The sequence below is a fragment of the Phascolarctos cinereus genome, unplaced genomic scaffold (assembly GCF_003287225.1).
Source record: "Phascolarctos cinereus isolate Bilbo 61053 unplaced genomic scaffold, phaCin_HiC Scaffold_4;HRSCAF=312, whole genome shotgun sequence".
Taxonomy (NCBI): domain Eukaryota; kingdom Metazoa; phylum Chordata; class Mammalia; order Diprotodontia; family Phascolarctidae; genus Phascolarctos; species Phascolarctos cinereus.
Window position 1 is genome coordinate 498,760,359 of NW_027555847.1, and position 17,560 is coordinate 498,777,918.

At 41.6% G+C, this 17,560-nt stretch overlaps 1 protein-coding gene across 1 annotated transcript in view; it reads right to left on the reverse strand.

Moving 5' to 3' along the window:
* Window positions 1-14,089: 14,089 nt before the first annotated feature.
* Window positions 14,090-17,560, reverse strand: part of TAF4B (TATA-box binding protein associated factor 4b) — a 182,353-nt gene continuing 178,882 nt past the window's right edge. The window contains 1 exon segment of the mRNA XM_020968729.2: window positions 14,090-16,024. Coding sequence (XP_020824388.1) covers window positions 15,857-16,024 — 168 coding nt within the window. The 3' untranslated portion in view covers window positions 14,090-15,856.

The window sequence follows — 17,560 nt, forward strand, 5'->3', positions numbered from 1 at the left end:
GCCCAAGCAATGCACTCTTGTTTATTTTAATTATGATTATTTTCTTTCCATGAGCCCAAAGGAAAATAATAGTGATTTTAAAGACAGCAAGTGGTGCCAGGGGACACAGAGGACTGCCTTCTCTCCTCTCACAGGGAGTCGAGTCTTAGACCACCTCTATTATTCACCAGCCCTAGGAATCAGGGAACACAATCTTTTCTGGATCAAATGGGGAATGGGTGGGATGGCCTGAAGCTAAGAGAGGGAACAGGGTTCTAGCAAAGCTGGTTCCTGGCTATGCCAGATTGGTTAATTGACCCTTCATCTCATTTGCCCTTGAGATTTGGACTAGATTTCTCCCCCACCATTGGGGAAACAGAAGCACTTGGCTGCTGCTGGGATAACCTACAGTCTGTCAGCTGACTGCCACTCACATTAGTAGCAGCTGAGGCTGTGGAGTCAGGGCTACGAAAAGATACCGATGAGAAAGGGATGCATTTCCATAAATAGAGGACCACAGCCTGGACAAAGGCATAGAGATGGGAGATGGAGTGTTGTGTACAAGGAAGAGCAAAAAGGCTAAGGTGGATAGACTGTAGAACACAAGAAGGAGAATAACATACAAGGAAAGGTGGGTTGGAACCAGTTGGGAAGGGCTTTAAATGCTAAACAGTGGGGTTTATATGTGAGCCTAGAGTTCATAGGGAATTACTTGAATTTGTATTACAGCTATAGTTAGCTAATTCAGCTATCCTCTACCTTGTACCCTTGAATCCTTTGCCCTACCATCATTCCCACCTTCTGACTTCTCTGTTTATACTCTAAGCTGCTGAACACTCTCAGAGTAAGTCCCATCATGATGCCACCTGGCTCTATTCTAAAGTCATGTTGCTCAGTCTCAAGTGGGTCCTCACTGCTGTACTGCAAGCCTTTGATTTTTTCTTCATTGGCTCTCTGTGATTCTCTTGGTGATTGGTTCCCCATCCCTGACCTTTCGAAATCCCTCAACTCCCTGCTTCCCTCCCCCACATCACTGCACCAGATGTCCTTGCCTGCCTCACTGGGACAATTTGAGACCATCTATGATAAGCTCTCTCACCTCCCCTACTGCATACCTCAAAATCTCTGTATATCTTCATCTATCTTCTCTCTTATACATATTTCTGAGGAAGCCATGGGACTTCTCCTTGCTGAGGTCATCCTTTCTATTTATACCCTTGATACCATCTCTGACCATCTCCTTCAGAGAGTTTGCATGTCCAAATCATTCCCTCTACCTCCTTACCCCTCTCCTGTATCTCTACTCCAATCTCTTCCTTCCTTCTAAGTTTTTCCCTGGTGCCTATAAACATACTCATGTTTAGCCCATTCTTTAAAAAATAAAACAAAAAAACACTTCACTTGACTCTATCATCCCTTCAAACTATCATTCTCTTTTCTCCCTTTCTTTGCTAAACTTCTAGGAAAAAATTACTTTTTTCTGCCTCGACTTCCTCATTATCCATTCGCCTCTCAATCCTTCACAACTCTTCTTCTAGTTCTACCACTCACTGAAATTGCACTTCTAAACTTTACCAGTCATATCATAACTTTATATCCAATAGCCTTTTCTCGATCCTCATTCTTCTTGACCTCTCTGCAATGTTAGACATTGTCAATGATGCCATGTTCCTGGACACTTTTCCCTTTGCTTCAGTGCAATGATTTCTTCTGGTTCTCCCCTGGCCAGACACTTCCTCAATGACCTTTGCAGGCTTGTTCATTTCCTGTCCCTTTAATGTGACATGTCTCCTCCCTTTCCTCCCGGGCTCCCCCATCTTCTTTATTTATACCTTCTTCCCTGATGTACTCATTTGCTCCCATGGTGTTATCTCTATGCAGTTTCTCTCAATATATAATCTCTCTCCTGAATTCCAGTTCCATATCACCAACCCTCTGCTGGATATTCTCTCCTGGAAGTTGCACAGATATCTCAAGTTCACTATGTCCTAAATGGAACTCACAATTTTTCTCACATGTGCCTTTCCTACAGCCTTCCCTATTTTTGCTGAGGGCATCACCATCCTCTCCAATCATCTATGTTCATAACTGAAGAATTATCATAGCCTCTTCCTTCTCACTCATCCCCTAAGCCCAAGCCTTGTCAATTCTATGTCTACATCTCTCAAATGCATCCCTTTCTCTCTACTCACAATGCTACCAGATTAGTCCTTTTCTTCATTGCCCTTGACCTAGAAAATTGTAATAGTCCCGTCATTGACTTCCCGGCTTCCATCTCTCCTCTCTCCAATCCAATCTTGACACAGAAGTCAAGATAATCTAACTGTGCACTCTGCTTAAGAACTATCAGTGGTTCTCTATTGCCTGTAAGAAAAAAATACAAGCTACCTCAGCTTGGCATTTAAGAGCCTCCCCAATCTGTCTCCTGGCCACCTTTCCAGCCTTGTTTCTCACAATTACTGTTCACAAACTATATTTCACCCAAACTCATTACAAACTCTTCCCCTAACTGAACCTTCTGACTCCCAACTCTTCACATTTGCACAAGCTGTCCACCATACTGGGAATGCACTCACCTCTTCTGCCCCTAAAAGTCCTTGAGTGTCTTCAAGGCTGAGGCTCGATGCTGCCAGCCTCCTCCATAAGGCTTTCCCTATTCTTCCTCCCCATTGTTAATGCTCTCTCCCTCCTCAAGTTTCCTTGTTCTGTGTTGTAACCGTAGTAGAGTGTAAACTCTTTGAGGGGAGGAACTGGTTTTTCTTTTTTATCTTTCTCTCTCCAGCACTAAGCATGTTGCCTTGCACGTGGTAAGCTCTTAGGTGAATTCTACTGGACTATTCTGCTGTTAGAATAGAATGCTGAAGGGCAGAGGCTCAAAGTCAATTAAAATTTATCCAACTTAAAGCAGAATAGAACCATTATAGCTCCAGAAACTAGATCCAAATCTAGGACATGAACATGAAATGGGCAACAGAGTTGAATTCTTTCCTCCAAACAGTCTGGGATATTCCATGATGTCAGGCTGCTGGGTAGAGCTGCTAGCCAACCAACCACCATTCACCCCTCTACCCCCAAGGCACAAAAGGTATCTGTTGCCCCAACAGGCCCCTAGGCAAATGCCCAGTTGCCCTCTGGGCTATCCTAAACCTGCTGTGCTGGTTTGAAATCATACTGACTGCTCTCTACCAAAAACCAAAACATATTTAGATGGATTTAATTGTTGCCGTTCAGTCATTTACAGTTGTGTTTGACTCTTCATGACCCCATTTTTTTTCCTTTTTGGTGAGGCAATCAGAGTTAAATGACTTGCCCAGGGTCACAAAGCCAGTAAGTGTCAAATGTCTGAGGGCAGATTTGAACTCAGGTCTTCCTGACTGCAAGGCCAGAGCTCTAGCCACTGCGCCACCTGGCTGCCCCCTTTAAAAATTGTTATTTTTTTATTTATTTTTTGCATTTTGGGCTTTCTTAGCAGAGATCCTGGAGTGGTTTGCTATCTCCTTCTCCAGATCATTTTACAGATGAGGAAACTGAGGCAAACAGGGCTAAGTGATTTGGCCAGGGTCACACAGCTAGTAAATATCTGAGGGCACATTTGAATTCAGGAAGATGAGTCTTCCTGACTCCAGGGCTAGCTGCCCCAGATTGATTCAGTAGTATAATGTAAAGTTCATTGCACCAGGAGTCAAGCCTTGAGTTTTTTGTTTTTTATTTATTTATTTTTGTTTTTTAGGCAATTGGGGTTAAGTGACTTGCCCAGGTCACACAGCTAGTAAGTGTCAAGTATCTGGTCTGAGGTCAGGTTTGAACTCAGGTCCTCCTGACTTCAGGGCCGGTGCTCTATCCACTGCGCCACCTAGCTGCCCCAATGTACACATATTAACTCATTCTGTAAATTTGGAGACTTCATTTCAAGTCTCAGGACTTCAGTTTCCTCAATAAATGTGAAGCTTTAGAGAATATGGTGTCTCAGACCCCTTCCAGCTTTCACCCTGATTTTATGACTCTACTGTCAGAAACCAGTGGGATGAACTCTAATTACCATAACTGTAATCAGAAGTCTGTCATTTCATATCTTGCTAATGTATTATTTAAGAGTAAAAATGGATAAAAACTGAATGATGACACCAAATGAAAAATTTAACACATCATAGAGTTTGTGATGGTCAGTCTTTTAGTACCACAAAAGTCACCTTACCCCGTGCTCTTATCTTGTTTAAAACTTACTTATAAGCTTTTCGTTGCTGAGTCATTTCAGCCACTTCTGACTCTTCATGACACCATTTAGGGTTTTGTCATATTGGATGTTTTGTCTAGATACTGGAGGGTTTTGTCATTTTCTTCTCCAGCTCATTTTACAGATGAGGAAAATGGGGCAAACAGGTTAAGTGACTTGCCCAGGGTCACACAACTTTTAAGTGTCTGAGGCCAGATTTGAATTCAGGAAGAGGAATCTTCCTGACTCCAGGCCCAATGTTCTATCCATGGGACCACCTAAGTGCTCATTATAACTGTGCTATGCCCAATTTGTGTTTTCTTTAACAAACACACACACAACACACAACACACACAACAAAAAACTCACATGGCTCAAAGAGAGGTGGAAGATTCCCTCTCCTTGGGGATGTTTGAGCAAAGGATGATTACTTGTTGGTTACATTATGGCAAGGATCCTGTTTGTTGGTAGATTGCATAATGATGACTGCTAAGATATCTTCCAACTCTCAAGTTCTGTGACTGTAAAAGTCAAAAAAGGGCCAAAAAAATGGAAATAAAATGCTTAGATGATCAAGTGTGAACCTTTGCTTAGAAACAGGAGAGGTTGAAACACACAACTTGGCTACAATCAACTGGACAACCCTTACCATTCCATTTTAACCTCTTACACTTATCTTTCTGTATTACACTTATCCAGACAGTGCACTTCTTTTCCACACATCAAATTGTCATCATACGTCCATTTGTCACTTTCTGGGGATGCTCCCACATTTTGAGCCATGAGAAAGTAAAGCACTTTTGCCAGTTTACTGGGCTCATGAACAGCAGCCAGGTGGCACAGTGGATAGATTGCTGGGCCTGAGGTCAGGAAGACTCAAGAAGCTGTCCTGCACCTGATAGCTATTTTATACATGGAATACCCTCCTATAAAAGATCCTTTTCATCCTTTTGGGGAGACTCTAGATATAAATCATACCTAAGTCTTAGGGATTTTTTTTCTACAGAACACCAAAAACTAGAAAAAGGTGGATTCCTTAATTTTGGAGTCAGGCTGCTCCCTAACTGAACCTGGTTTGTGTGAGTTCAGAGCCCCTTTGTGGTAAAGGTCAACACTGCAATATTCCAGTAAGCCAAAGGTGATTAGACTTTACCAAAGCACTTGGATATACTTTCTCATGCAATTTTTGTGGAAAAGGTGGAAATGTATGCTGGATGATAATGGTTGAATGGCCAGACTCAGAGTGGTCATAAATGGACTGATGTTGTATTAGACAGAGGTCCCTATGGAGTCCTGCTAGGATCCATGTATAGTTCAAAATCAATGGGGAAGCAGTGGTGATAAACTCTTGCTCCCTCCCAAAACACAAGTCAGATTAATCTGTAATTGGGAAATGTTTAACAAAATAAAAAGAAAATCAAATAGAATGTTACTTTGTGGTTTTCTAAGTCAATATGCCCTAGCAGGAATCCATTTCTATTTGAGTTTTGATACCACTGATGTAGCGGGTAGAGGGTTGATCTCAAAGTTGTTCAAGTCTAACTGACACATTCTAGCTGTGTCACCCTGAATAAGTCAATCAACCTTGCAAGTACCTCATGTGATTCTCTAAGACTATGAGTTTCATAATAATGATTGGCATTGGTGGTATGAGGTTCCTCACTGGGATACTACCTACCTATATGGATGCAATCATAAGATTGCAGGTCAAAACATGCCTTGGATAAAGACTAGATGGTATACTTATCAAATTTACAGATTCTACAAACCTGGGAGATACACTGAGCAACAGTCAGTATTCAGAAAGATCTTAACAGAGTAGATAGATCATTGGGCTACATACAACGAGACGTAACATGAGATAAATGTAAAATATCACATTTTGATTGGAAACCCAACTTTACAGGTACAAACTGAGAAAGATAGTTTTATTTGAAAATGATCTGAGGACCTCAGCGAACTGCAATCTCAATAAGCCAACATTTTGATTTGGTAGCCAAGAATCTAATGAAATCTTAGACTGCATTCAGACTTTGAGTTTGAGACTCAGGAGGTGATACTATGGCTGCATTCTGCCCAAGTCAGTCCCATTTTGGAGTTTGACATTCAGGGTTAGATTCTGTATTTTTAAATGGACTTTCATAAGCTAGAGAGTACTGTGATAGATCTGGATTTCATGCCATATGAGGACTGGTTGAAGGAAGTAGAGGGTGTTTCATTCAGAGAAAAGAAGGTTTGGGAAGTGCGGAGGGAGACAAGTCAAGTGTTCAGGGATTTGTAGGATTGTAACATGGAAAGGTTAGGCTTATCTGCTTGACCCCAGAGGAAAGGAGGATCAGTTAGGTGGAAGTTACAAAGACCCAAATTTAGACTCAATGGAAGGAAAAATGTATTAACAGCTATCCAAAAGTGGAATAAAATTAGCTATCTCCAAAGAAGTACACTTTGAGTAAAAATCAGTAGGCTGTCAAGGGGATTCCTATTCATGTATGGGTTGGACTAGCTGACCACTAAGGGCTGTGAGCATCTATGTTTAGTTTTAGGTGTCACATTTTAAAGGGGACATTTGCTAGAGGAGGACAAAAATCACAAAAGGTGTTGAAAATCATGTTATTTGAGAAACAGTTAAGGGAACATCTCTCATAGGGAACTCTCTTCTCTCACCCCTGGTGCAGGTCCTCATCACCTCACTCCTGGATTTTTGCAACAGCCTGCTGGTGGGTCTGCCTGCCTCAAGTCTCTACTCACTGCCATCCATCTATCCATCCATCCATCCTCCAAACTGATCCTCCTAAAGCACAGGTCTGGCCGTGTCACTCCTCTACTCAACAAACATCAATGGCTCCTAATCGTCTCCAAGATTAAATATAAAATCCTCTGGCTTTTAAAGCCCTTTAAAACTTGTGCTTCCCTACTCCCATCCTACCTTTCCAGTCTTCTTACACATTACTCTATTCAACATAGCCAGTCAATACTTATTAAACACCTACTACAAGCCAAGCACTGTGCTAAGCATTGGGGATAAGGAGAGAAAAGTCAGTCCCTGCCCTCAAGGAGCTTACAATCTAAGGGGGGAAATAAACATTCACAAACTATATGCAGGATAAACTGCAGGTAATCTCAAGGGAAAGGCATTAGCATAAAAGGGAATTACGAAAGGTTCCTTGCAGAAAGTGGGATTTTAGCTGTGATTTTCAGGAAGTGAGGAAGCCAGGAGATGGAGATGAAGGGGAAGTGGAAGAGCCCGTAAAAATGCCTTGGAGCCGGGAGACTGACTCAACTCTACCCCTGACAGAGAGAACACACTTTTGGCTGAGATAAGTGGGTCCAGAGAGAGCTACATGAGGAGGTGGCACCCAAACTAACACGATTCTGAAAGGCACATCAAGACGGAGAACATTCCAGGCAGGAGGGATGGCCTGTGCAAATGGGTGGCGGCAGAAGATGGCATGGAGAGCTGGTAGTCCAGTTAAGAGCACCTGAATAGGAGTGATGTGAAATATGGCTGGTAAGGTAGGTTTGAGACTGATTGTGGAGTAACTTAAATGCCAAACGAAGGAGCTTGTGCTTTATCCCAGAGGTGACAGAGACCCTCTAGTGATCTGGAGGAGAATGGAAGGCAGGCCCAGGGGAGTGCTGGTAAATGTTGTATAAGCAACGCTAGGGGAAAAAAAAGTCATGGACCACAAATTTAATCTGCATTATTAACATTTTTCTTTATAATTTTCTGAAGTCTAGATAAACCACAATAAATCACGTCCTGATTCACAGCATTTGCCAATTTCTGAGGTGCAAATGTTTATGCTGCACCGTCTTGGGGAGGGCGGTGGGGAGGAAGGAGGAGAAAAATTTTAAACTCAAAAGCATATGGAAGTGATTGTTGATAAATTAAAATAAATTAATAAATTTTTTTTAAAAAAATTGACAATCAGGTCTCTAGAGCCAGTCTGAGCTGGCTGCAGCACACCCCTAGTAGACCTTTACTTTAGGAAGATGATTTTGCAGTTCCATGGAGAATGCATTAGAGAAAGATGAGGCTAGAAGGAAGGCATCCAACTGGGAGGTGATTGTCCAGTTGGGATGTTGGAGGGGGGAGCCTCTAAACTAAGTGGCTGAAGTATTATCAGATAGGAGGGGATCAGTGCAAAAAATGTTGGAGGTAGATTTGACAGGACTTGACAGCTGATTGGTTATGGGGGAGGGGAGGTGGAAGAGTCTAAGAAAGTTTTCATTGTTCTGAGCTTTGGGGTGATTGAGAAGATGGCAGAGGGGTCACAAAAACTAAAGAAGGAGTGAGTGTCAAGAAGGGGATATTGCTAGTGTTAAAAGCTGCAGAGAGGAAAGGATAGATAAGGACTTGAAAAATGTTACCTGCTTTCATAATCAAGAGATCACAGGTAGGATGGAGCAGTGAAAAGGGCACATAACTTGAAGTCAGAGGACCTGAGCTCAAATTTCAGCTCAGCCATTTAATAACTATTATTGTTGTTTTTCCTTCATTTTTGAAGAGGACCAATGATATCATGGGATGATGTCTTGACTCATGCATGAATTGGATTTAAGTGAGGCAGAGTTTCACAAAGTCTTCAGCCTCACTCTCCCTTCCCAGAGTCGTCGAAGTCCAGTGACAAAACAAAAGTCAAAACAACTGGAGATGGCCCTATATGACCTTGGGCAAGTCACTCAACTCTTCTGAGCCTAAATAAGGGGTTGGACTAGATGGTCTCTGAGGTCCTTTCTAGCCCTCAAACTATAATTCTACAATCCTGGACACCGAGTGGTTGGGTTAGAAACCATACTGTCTAAGGGGAAATAGGATGTGAATTGCTCATTTGAAATATTTATCAGTGAAAGGGTGGGGAGCTATAGGACAACAGTTTGAGAGGATGACAAGGTCAAGTCAAGGTTTTTAAAGGATGAGGGAGATCTGAGCATATTCATAAAGAAAGAACCAGCAGATACGGAGATTGAGCATGGAGGTAGGTGGCAAGAATCAGTGGGACAAGCTCCTAGTGATGGGAGACATAATTAAGGTCTCAAGAAGCGGGTTTAATAAGGAGAACAGCCACCTAGTCCTTGGACTTAAGCAAAGGAAGTAAGGATGGTTAAAGATGTTCCGAGGCGTGAAGTAGAGATGAGGGGCAGATAGCATCCATTTTCTCAGTAGAGTCCAAGGCAAAATTCTCTGCTGAAAGAGAACAGACTAGGAGGACAGGGAGATTGAGAGCCAGGAAATAAATGAGAATGAAGTTTAGGAGAATAAGGCTGAGGAAGAAATGGAAAGATGGAAATTATGAATACAGGGGAATTCCAGAGTTCATGATGATGAAGGTGGGACTGTCTTGAGGTAACAGTGAGGTCTGAAGTGTAACCATCCCTCTAGGTGACAAAGACAGAGTAGGAGGGAGTTGTGAGAGTTGAGTTCAACGACCTGGCAGATTAGAGTGTTTGAAGAGACATCAACCTGAATATTGAAGTTTACCAGGTTGATGCCAGCATTGGGTTAGAGAGGAAAACCTTAAGCCAGGTATCAAATACCTTGGAAAAAGGAGGAAAAATTACTTGGAGGCCAATTGATGACAAGAATCTAGACAGGGTGAGAGTCATAAGGTGTGTCAAAGCAGCTTATGCCAAGTGATAGTGGCCATAACATCAGAAAGTAGCAGTGGGGACAAGAAGTATGCAGACTCTTCCTGATCCTGTTGACTATCATGGGGAATGAGGAGAGTGGCCAGCATTGGAGGGGATGCCAAGGAATGTTAGTTCCTGGGGAAATCAAGTTTCAGTGAGGCCCCAAAGATGGAAATGATAAGAGATCGAGTATCAATGTTAGTTTATTAGTGGCAGCAGAAGGATAGACTGCAGAAGTGTAGTACTAAACTGCAGAGCAATGAGTGTGGGGAGATGGAGTAGGAAGAAAGGGACTGTCATCCTGGCAAACAGCAATGCTGAATCCTGAGATTTGTGACCAGGAAGGCAGAGAGTTGATCATTTCTCATCTGGCTGCCCTCCTCTAGATTTCTCCATCATGTCTCAGGAACTCCATCATGCAAGGTCATTTCATCACTAGAATTCACACCTCATGAGTACCTTCTGAGAGGAGGGCACAGAGGCCAACCAGAAACTTTAAGGAGAGCGCCCAGGGCAGCCATCCGTATCTTTCCTTCCTACCTGACTGGATTCCTCTGGATTTTTCCATCATGCTCCCACAATGAGGACTTTCCCTCCTCCTCCTCTCCCTTTTCAGTGTCTTCTTTTGTGTAGCCTTACCTCACAAGATTATTGATCTCTTGAGGGCAGGGACTACCTTTTTTTGTATCTGTGCTCAGCACATAGTAAGCACTTAAGTGTTGATTGACTGACTGGTTGGGGTACCTACTGGGGCAGAGCAGAGCACAGGGCCTGGGATCATGACCTTTAAAACAAGGTTGGTGAGGGAGCCACTTCACTGTCTTGTTCCTGTCCATCACAGACCTTGGGAGAGATTGGAGCAAGGAGGTGAGAAGAGAAATAAAGGCCACCAGAGGTGTCAAGTAGTGAAGGAAGTCCCCCAGGGGCTCAGTGGCACAGTGGATAGAGCAGAGGGCCTAGAGTCAAAAAGGCCCAAGTTCAAATCCTGCCTCAAAACACTTACTAGCTGTGTGACCCTAGGCAAGTTACTCAATTGCTCTAAGTCTTCTTTTCCTAATCTGCCAACTGGGGATAATAGCACCTATTTCAGAGGGTTGTTGGAATCAAATAAGATTTTTTTTTTTAAACTTTAAAGTACTATTTAGCTATTATCCTCATCAACATAATACCCCCTTCAATGGTGAAGCTTTGGAATCCCATATATATATTTCCATCCCAGAGAATTCTTGTCCATATCTTCCCTCAAGTCTTGAAGTGGAGGCCCCTCCTGAGTTTTTTGGAATGTTGTGGTTACTGGCGAATCAACTGGGATATACATAAAGCAGCCAGGTGTCATAGTGGATAGAGTGCTGACCTTAGACTCAGGAAGCTCTGAATTCAAATTCTGCTTCAGGTATTAGTTTTTTAACTTAAGTTAAATTCTCTCAATCATAATTTCCTTACCAGCAAAATGGAGATACCACCGGCCTCATAGGGTTGTTGCAAGGATCAAATGAGGTAATACATATAAAATGTCTTTCAAACTTTGAAGCACAATATAACATTAGCTCTTTTTTTTTTTTTTTTGGCTAGGCAATGGGGTTAAGTGACTTGCTAGTAAATGTTATATGTCTGAGGCCAAATTTGAACTCAGGTCCTCCTGAATCCAAGGCCAGTACTTTATAACATGAGCTCTTTTTACGTGTTATCCCTCAACCTTACTCTCAACTGGCCCACATTACTTCCATTTGTAGATATCCCTTTCATTTTCTGAAGAGGCCATCAATGACATTACAATAAATTCTGCTTACATCATTATGTCCATCCCTTTTATTCTATAATTTTGATGCTTCAGATATTATGGTGTCCTATGAATCTCTGATCAATGGAAGAGTATTGGCACTAAAAAGATGGGCTTGTGGGTTGGGCAACATGTTAGAATCCCTGAAAGCGCCACACAATTTCCCAAATGCAATCCAGCCTGTCTTCTTTTTCTATTCAGATTTGGGTCCAGGCAATTGTCTACCTGCAGTGCCTCTTTGTGTGTGTGTGTGTGTGTGTGTGTGTGTGTGTGTGTGTGTGTGTGTACTGGTAACTAGTCTAACAGTACAAGACTGTTGTCAGGACCACTGAAAGATTAAGTGACATGCCCATGATCACAGACCAAGTATGTTCCAGAGGTCCTCCTAACTCCAAGACTGCTTCTCTGTACAGCAGTTTAAAGAAGAGAAACATGAAGCCCACATATGGGAAGCGACTTGACAAAGACCACACAACTCATGTGACAAGAGCTGGGACCCGAGTTCGGGTCTTCTGACTCCTTCCCAACCATTTAGCAAAGAACAATCTCTTCTCTTAATTGAACTCTTCCAAATATGAAAAGGACAGTGAGTTATGCCATGATGTCTAAAGAGCTTAATTTTTCTCCCTAAAGCATGAAAATGATAAACATAAATGTGACATCTTGATGGTTCTCAGAAGAAAAATTCCATAGAGAGTATTCTACTGTGAACCACAATTCCCAACTGGTAGGTGAAAGAACTTCAGCAAAGAAATGAAATGCACTGACGTAGATCAGCTGAAACAAAAATCAAATGACTGATGAACACCGTATTTAAATTCACTGAGAAATAGATGCTAATACTATGTTGAATGCGTATCACATCTATATGCTTAAAAAACCCACCCTTCCAGTTAAGCAACAGGGACATGTGAAAGTGTTAGTGATGCACAGCAAAATCTGTAAAAGAAAAGTCTGTCACACCCTTAAACACATGGCACACCACCATAATTTCATCTCTACAAAATAAGCTGGTCTCCTCAGAGTTGATTTCCCATAAATATTTGATTGCTGAAAGGCACATTTTAAAATGTTGCCCTTGCTAAAACTCCACAAAACTTCTGTTCAAATGGGCACAGAGACAATAATATCCAATATACCAATATTTTTCTCTGTAAAGCATGAAAATATTAATGTAAATGTGGCATCAAATTCTTGATGGTTCTCAGAAGAAAAATTCCATAGGGTATAGTCAATTCAAGTAGTGTCTCATGTCATGTTCTAAGAAAATACACAGGGAATCATATTAGCAATTTCCCAGGTCAAAGGCTGTAACTGTGGTATATATAGTTGGCATAAGTTTTGTTTTTTTTAAATCCATATTGCTGAAAATTTAGTGACCTCCCCTCCCCCATCAACTGTTGACTTATACCAATGTTTCAAAGAAAAGTCAAATAACTTTTTTTTAAAAAGTTGATCTGGCAGATATAAAATTTTCTGTACAGCATTCAAAGCCCTTCGGAAATCAACCTCCTTGTACACATAGACCTTTACAGTCTTCTTATACCCTACTGCTCCTCCCCATATTCTGTAACCCAGTGACTTTGGCCTCTTTGCTGCTCCTTGCACCAGACACTCCATCTCAAGCCTTGAGCGTTGTCACTGGTGGTCCCCATGCCTAGAATTCTTTCCTCCCTCATCTCTTGCCTCCTGCTTTCTGTGGCACCCTTCAAGACCTTGCTAAAATCCTACCTTCTCATGGGCAGCTAGGTGGTACAGTGAATAGAGCTCTGGCCTTGGAGGCAGAAGGACCTGAGTTCAAATCCAGCCTCAGACACTTAATACTTACTAGCTGTATGATGCTGGGCAAGTCACTTAATCCCGATTGCCTCACCAAAAAAAAAAAAAAATCCTACCTTCTCCAGGAAGCCTTTCCCCACCTCCCTTAAATTATAGTGCCTTCCCTTGGTTGATTACAACCAGTTTATGCTGTGTATATCTCATTTGAATGAGATTTTTAAAAATGTTTTTAATAATTCATTTTCAAAAATAAGTCCAATTAGAATAGGAGCTCCTTAAGAGCAAGGGCTGTCTTTTGTCTTTGTGTCCTGGTGCTCTTTCCACTGCGCCACCTAGCTGCCCCTACTTTTCAATATATTGACCCTAAAGCTCAATATTTAATATCTCAATGATCATTACTAAGAGACATTCAAAAATTAGCTCTTATAGTTAAGCAGCATTCAAATTCTCATTTCCCTTAAAATGTGATATATCCCACATATAGATCAAAACTATGGTTCCTGGAACCCAATAGCCAAAAACTCAAAACTCAAGGTGCTTGCCAAGACAGACACCAGAGAATGTGCTTATTATGATATATTCATATCCACAAATCCAAGACGCCATTAAACACCATGTTGGTAGTTGACTGCTGGTTCCATTTGTCTACAAATATTAATAATTGACTAAAAATTGCCATGTTATTCTTTATAATAAAATAATTCTTTTAATGAAGTATTTAAAATAATTTTAAACATCTGATCAATAAGATACAATACACAAATATGGGAAAATGCTACACTTTACAAAAAAAGTAAAGCCAAGCATTTAATTATACAAAACAACTTTCAGATGTAGTCAGTCAGTATCTTGCAAATATAGGTTTTTTTCCTCAAAGTACTGCCTTTTTACATATGTTTATATACATAATTTACAGCATTTCTTTACTAGCTGAAACAAAAAAAAAATGTGGCCAATTTGAAACTCACTACAATGCGGTACGTGGCTGCAGCAGTCTCAATGTGGAGAAATGTGATTAAAAAGTAACAGCTTTGAGCTTTATTTTTGGAGTTATTTTTTCTAGGAGTACCTGGCAGTTCACATTTTAAACATTCCGAGGGAGCTCATTCTCTCCCTCACGTGACTCTAATCAGTCACAATTATTACTTTCCTACAAGTGTGAGCCAGTCACATTCAGCTGTGGTGAACCAGAGTTTTACTTTGCAAAGAAGGAACAGATTCCATGGCTCTTCAAATACATGCCAACTGCTAAGCAAAGACCCTTCCAAAGTGTGGCCACACTGTTGGGATACTGGAATCATCTTTCAAGTATATGGAAGTCAAAATTAGGTCCCCCGTTCATTCATTTCTTCTTCAAAATTCACTCATTGCCAAAGAAGACTTCCGACGCAACAAGAGGCTTTAAGTTCAGGAGAAAGAAGATGACACTGAAGAGAGAATGCTTTAGAAGAATCATTCTCTCTCTGCGTAAAACAAACAACCAATCTTCTGGACAGAGGATACGGTGAAAGTGCTGGCTATATTTTCTTTTGTATGTAGGTTAATGTGTATTTTTCCCCTTTTCCTCCAGAAGAACACATGCAGGTTACCTTGGAGTCTCAGTTTTTCCCTTTGGGCTCACACAGTACATTTTCTGTTTTATTACCCTATTTTCATTTCCCTTCTTTCTGTTTGAACTCAGTGCCCCTGCCATTCCTTCCAATGCCCCTTGTGTTCTTCCTTTCCCAATGAGGTATTTTAGCAGCTTCGATTTCAAGGTTTCCTTGACAAGGATGTCCCCTCACCTCAAAAACACAGCAGTGGTGGTATGAGCCAAAGAACAGTGACCTCAGGCATAAACAATCCCCATTTGTCTCCGTTTTGACATCTCTGAGAGTCAACAGACCCAAGTCATTGGTGGTTTGCTTGCTGCCACCTTTAAGCTCTACGACATGGCTTCTGATTTTAGCTTAGCACTATGAAGGCCAACTCACGGAACTTTGAACCTCACCTGAGCCAGGTATGTTGCACATTAACATAGCGATCCAAGACTACTCAGGATTAAATATATTTTTTGTGCTAAGCATCACCACAAAATATTCCTTTCCTTCGTTCCCACCACCTCTCCAAATTCAATATGGATTAGGGAAAGGCACTACATGTAGAACAAACTTGGTTTGTGCTAATGAAGCAAGTAGCAGCAGACAAGTTCTTGGCTTGCAGGTAAGGGTTAAACAAATAGGTAGGTAGGTGCCTATTTCTGTGCACACCCACAACTCAGCAATGGAAGAGTAGACAAAGCTGAACTCTATTTATTAAAAACTCTACAGGTGCTTAGGTAGGTATTTAATAAAAGCACAAAAGTAAACAAAGATTATCCTCAATGGTGATTATCTTCCAGAAACGGCCATTGATGGAATCAGGACAGGGCCACAATGCTTTCGGCATCTTCTTTGGCAGTACGTAGCAAGGGTCTGGATAGAAAGGTGGATTTGTCACTTCAGAAGAGCATGGTATAGAGCTCGAGAATATTTCATCCCTTTTTCTTGTTCCATATAGAATATCAAATCCCTGAGGCAGACTCGAGTAATTCTTGGGCGAAATAATTGTCTGGTAACAGTCAGGCTGGATGACCCTGAGGCAAGGGCATTGCCATTTAAACCCTAGAGAGGATAAAATCAAGAAAGAAAAGGAATTAAAAACAATAGTCTTTATCACACCCCAACAATGTTTATGCTAACCATACACAGACGGTACTTAATAAATTCATGCTGAATGAACTCAAGTTCCAGGTGAATCACAAAAATTATTTAATAAATGTCTGTTGGCTTGTTGACAAAAGAGAGAGAGAATCCTGAAACCCTATATTCAGTCTCAACCTCTAAAACTAAATGTCACTTCCATTTGATGTTTAAAATTTTTTTCAATGAAACAATAGTGATTGTGCTGTACTATTTAGGTGACCCTGGCCAAGTCATTTCACCTCTGTGGGTCTCAGTTTCCTCACTTGTGAGATGAAGTGGCTGGACTAGATCATCTCTAGTTCTATAATCTATGATCCTATTGAGTAGGTTACTATAAAATGAGAAAAACTTCAAGTCCTTAAAAACATGGCTCCACCTCCATTATCTTGCTGTTTAAAATGAAATCACATACTTCTTTCTCTCTAACCCTATCCCAACAAAACCTCTGCTTTGAAATCTTCTCAGCATCTGCTGTACTACATAGTCACTGGGGGAAAAAAAAATGACAGAGGCAGCTAGGTGGCACAGTGGATACAGCAACAGCCCTGGGGTCAGGAGGACCTGAGTTCAAATGTGGCCTCACACACATATAACACTCACCAGCTGTGTGACCCTGAGCAAGTCACTTAACCCCAATTGTCTCTGGGAGAGGGAGGAGGGGAGGGGAGGAGGGGAGGGGGGGAGGGAGGGAAGGAGGGAGAGGATAATGGTGCTGTTAAAAAAAATCAATAAAAACTTATTTTAAACAGGATTACAATCATGAGCTATAAAGACATTAAAAAAACAACAACAATATTTTAGCTGGAGGAACAAAAAGGGTGTGCTAAAGAGCCCAGGACTGCATAAGAGCAACGCTTAACTGCTGAGGATGCCACTACCTTTGCAGTCACTCAGATTTGATAACCTGGTATCAACCTCTTCACTCTCACTCCACATACCCATGTCCCACTGCCTTTCAGACATCTTGAACTGGATGTGGATCAGGCATCTTAAATTCAACATGCCCAAGATGGAACTCATTATCTTTCCTCCTAAACTCTATCCCACTCTTACCTTCCCTATTACTGTAGAGGGCAACATCATCCTCCCAGTCCTTCAGGCTCACACCCCATGGCCCATCTGTGGCCAAGACCTATTGATGATTTCACCTTTGCAACATCTCTTGGACATTGCAACGTTCTCTCTGACATTAGCACCCCTCTGGTCACCTCAGGTTTAGACCACTGCTAGTGGGTCTGTCTGCCTTAAGTCTCTCCCCACTTATTCAGCCACCAAAGTGATTTTCCTAAAGTGTTGGGTCACACTATATTAGCCTCCCTACCACCCACAATAAACTCCAGTGGCTTCCTATCACTTCCTGGAGCAAATACAAACTGCTCTGTTTGAGATTAAAAGTCCTTCAAAAACCTAAACTCCTACCTTGCCAGTCTTCTTATACCTTCCTCCCCAACACTG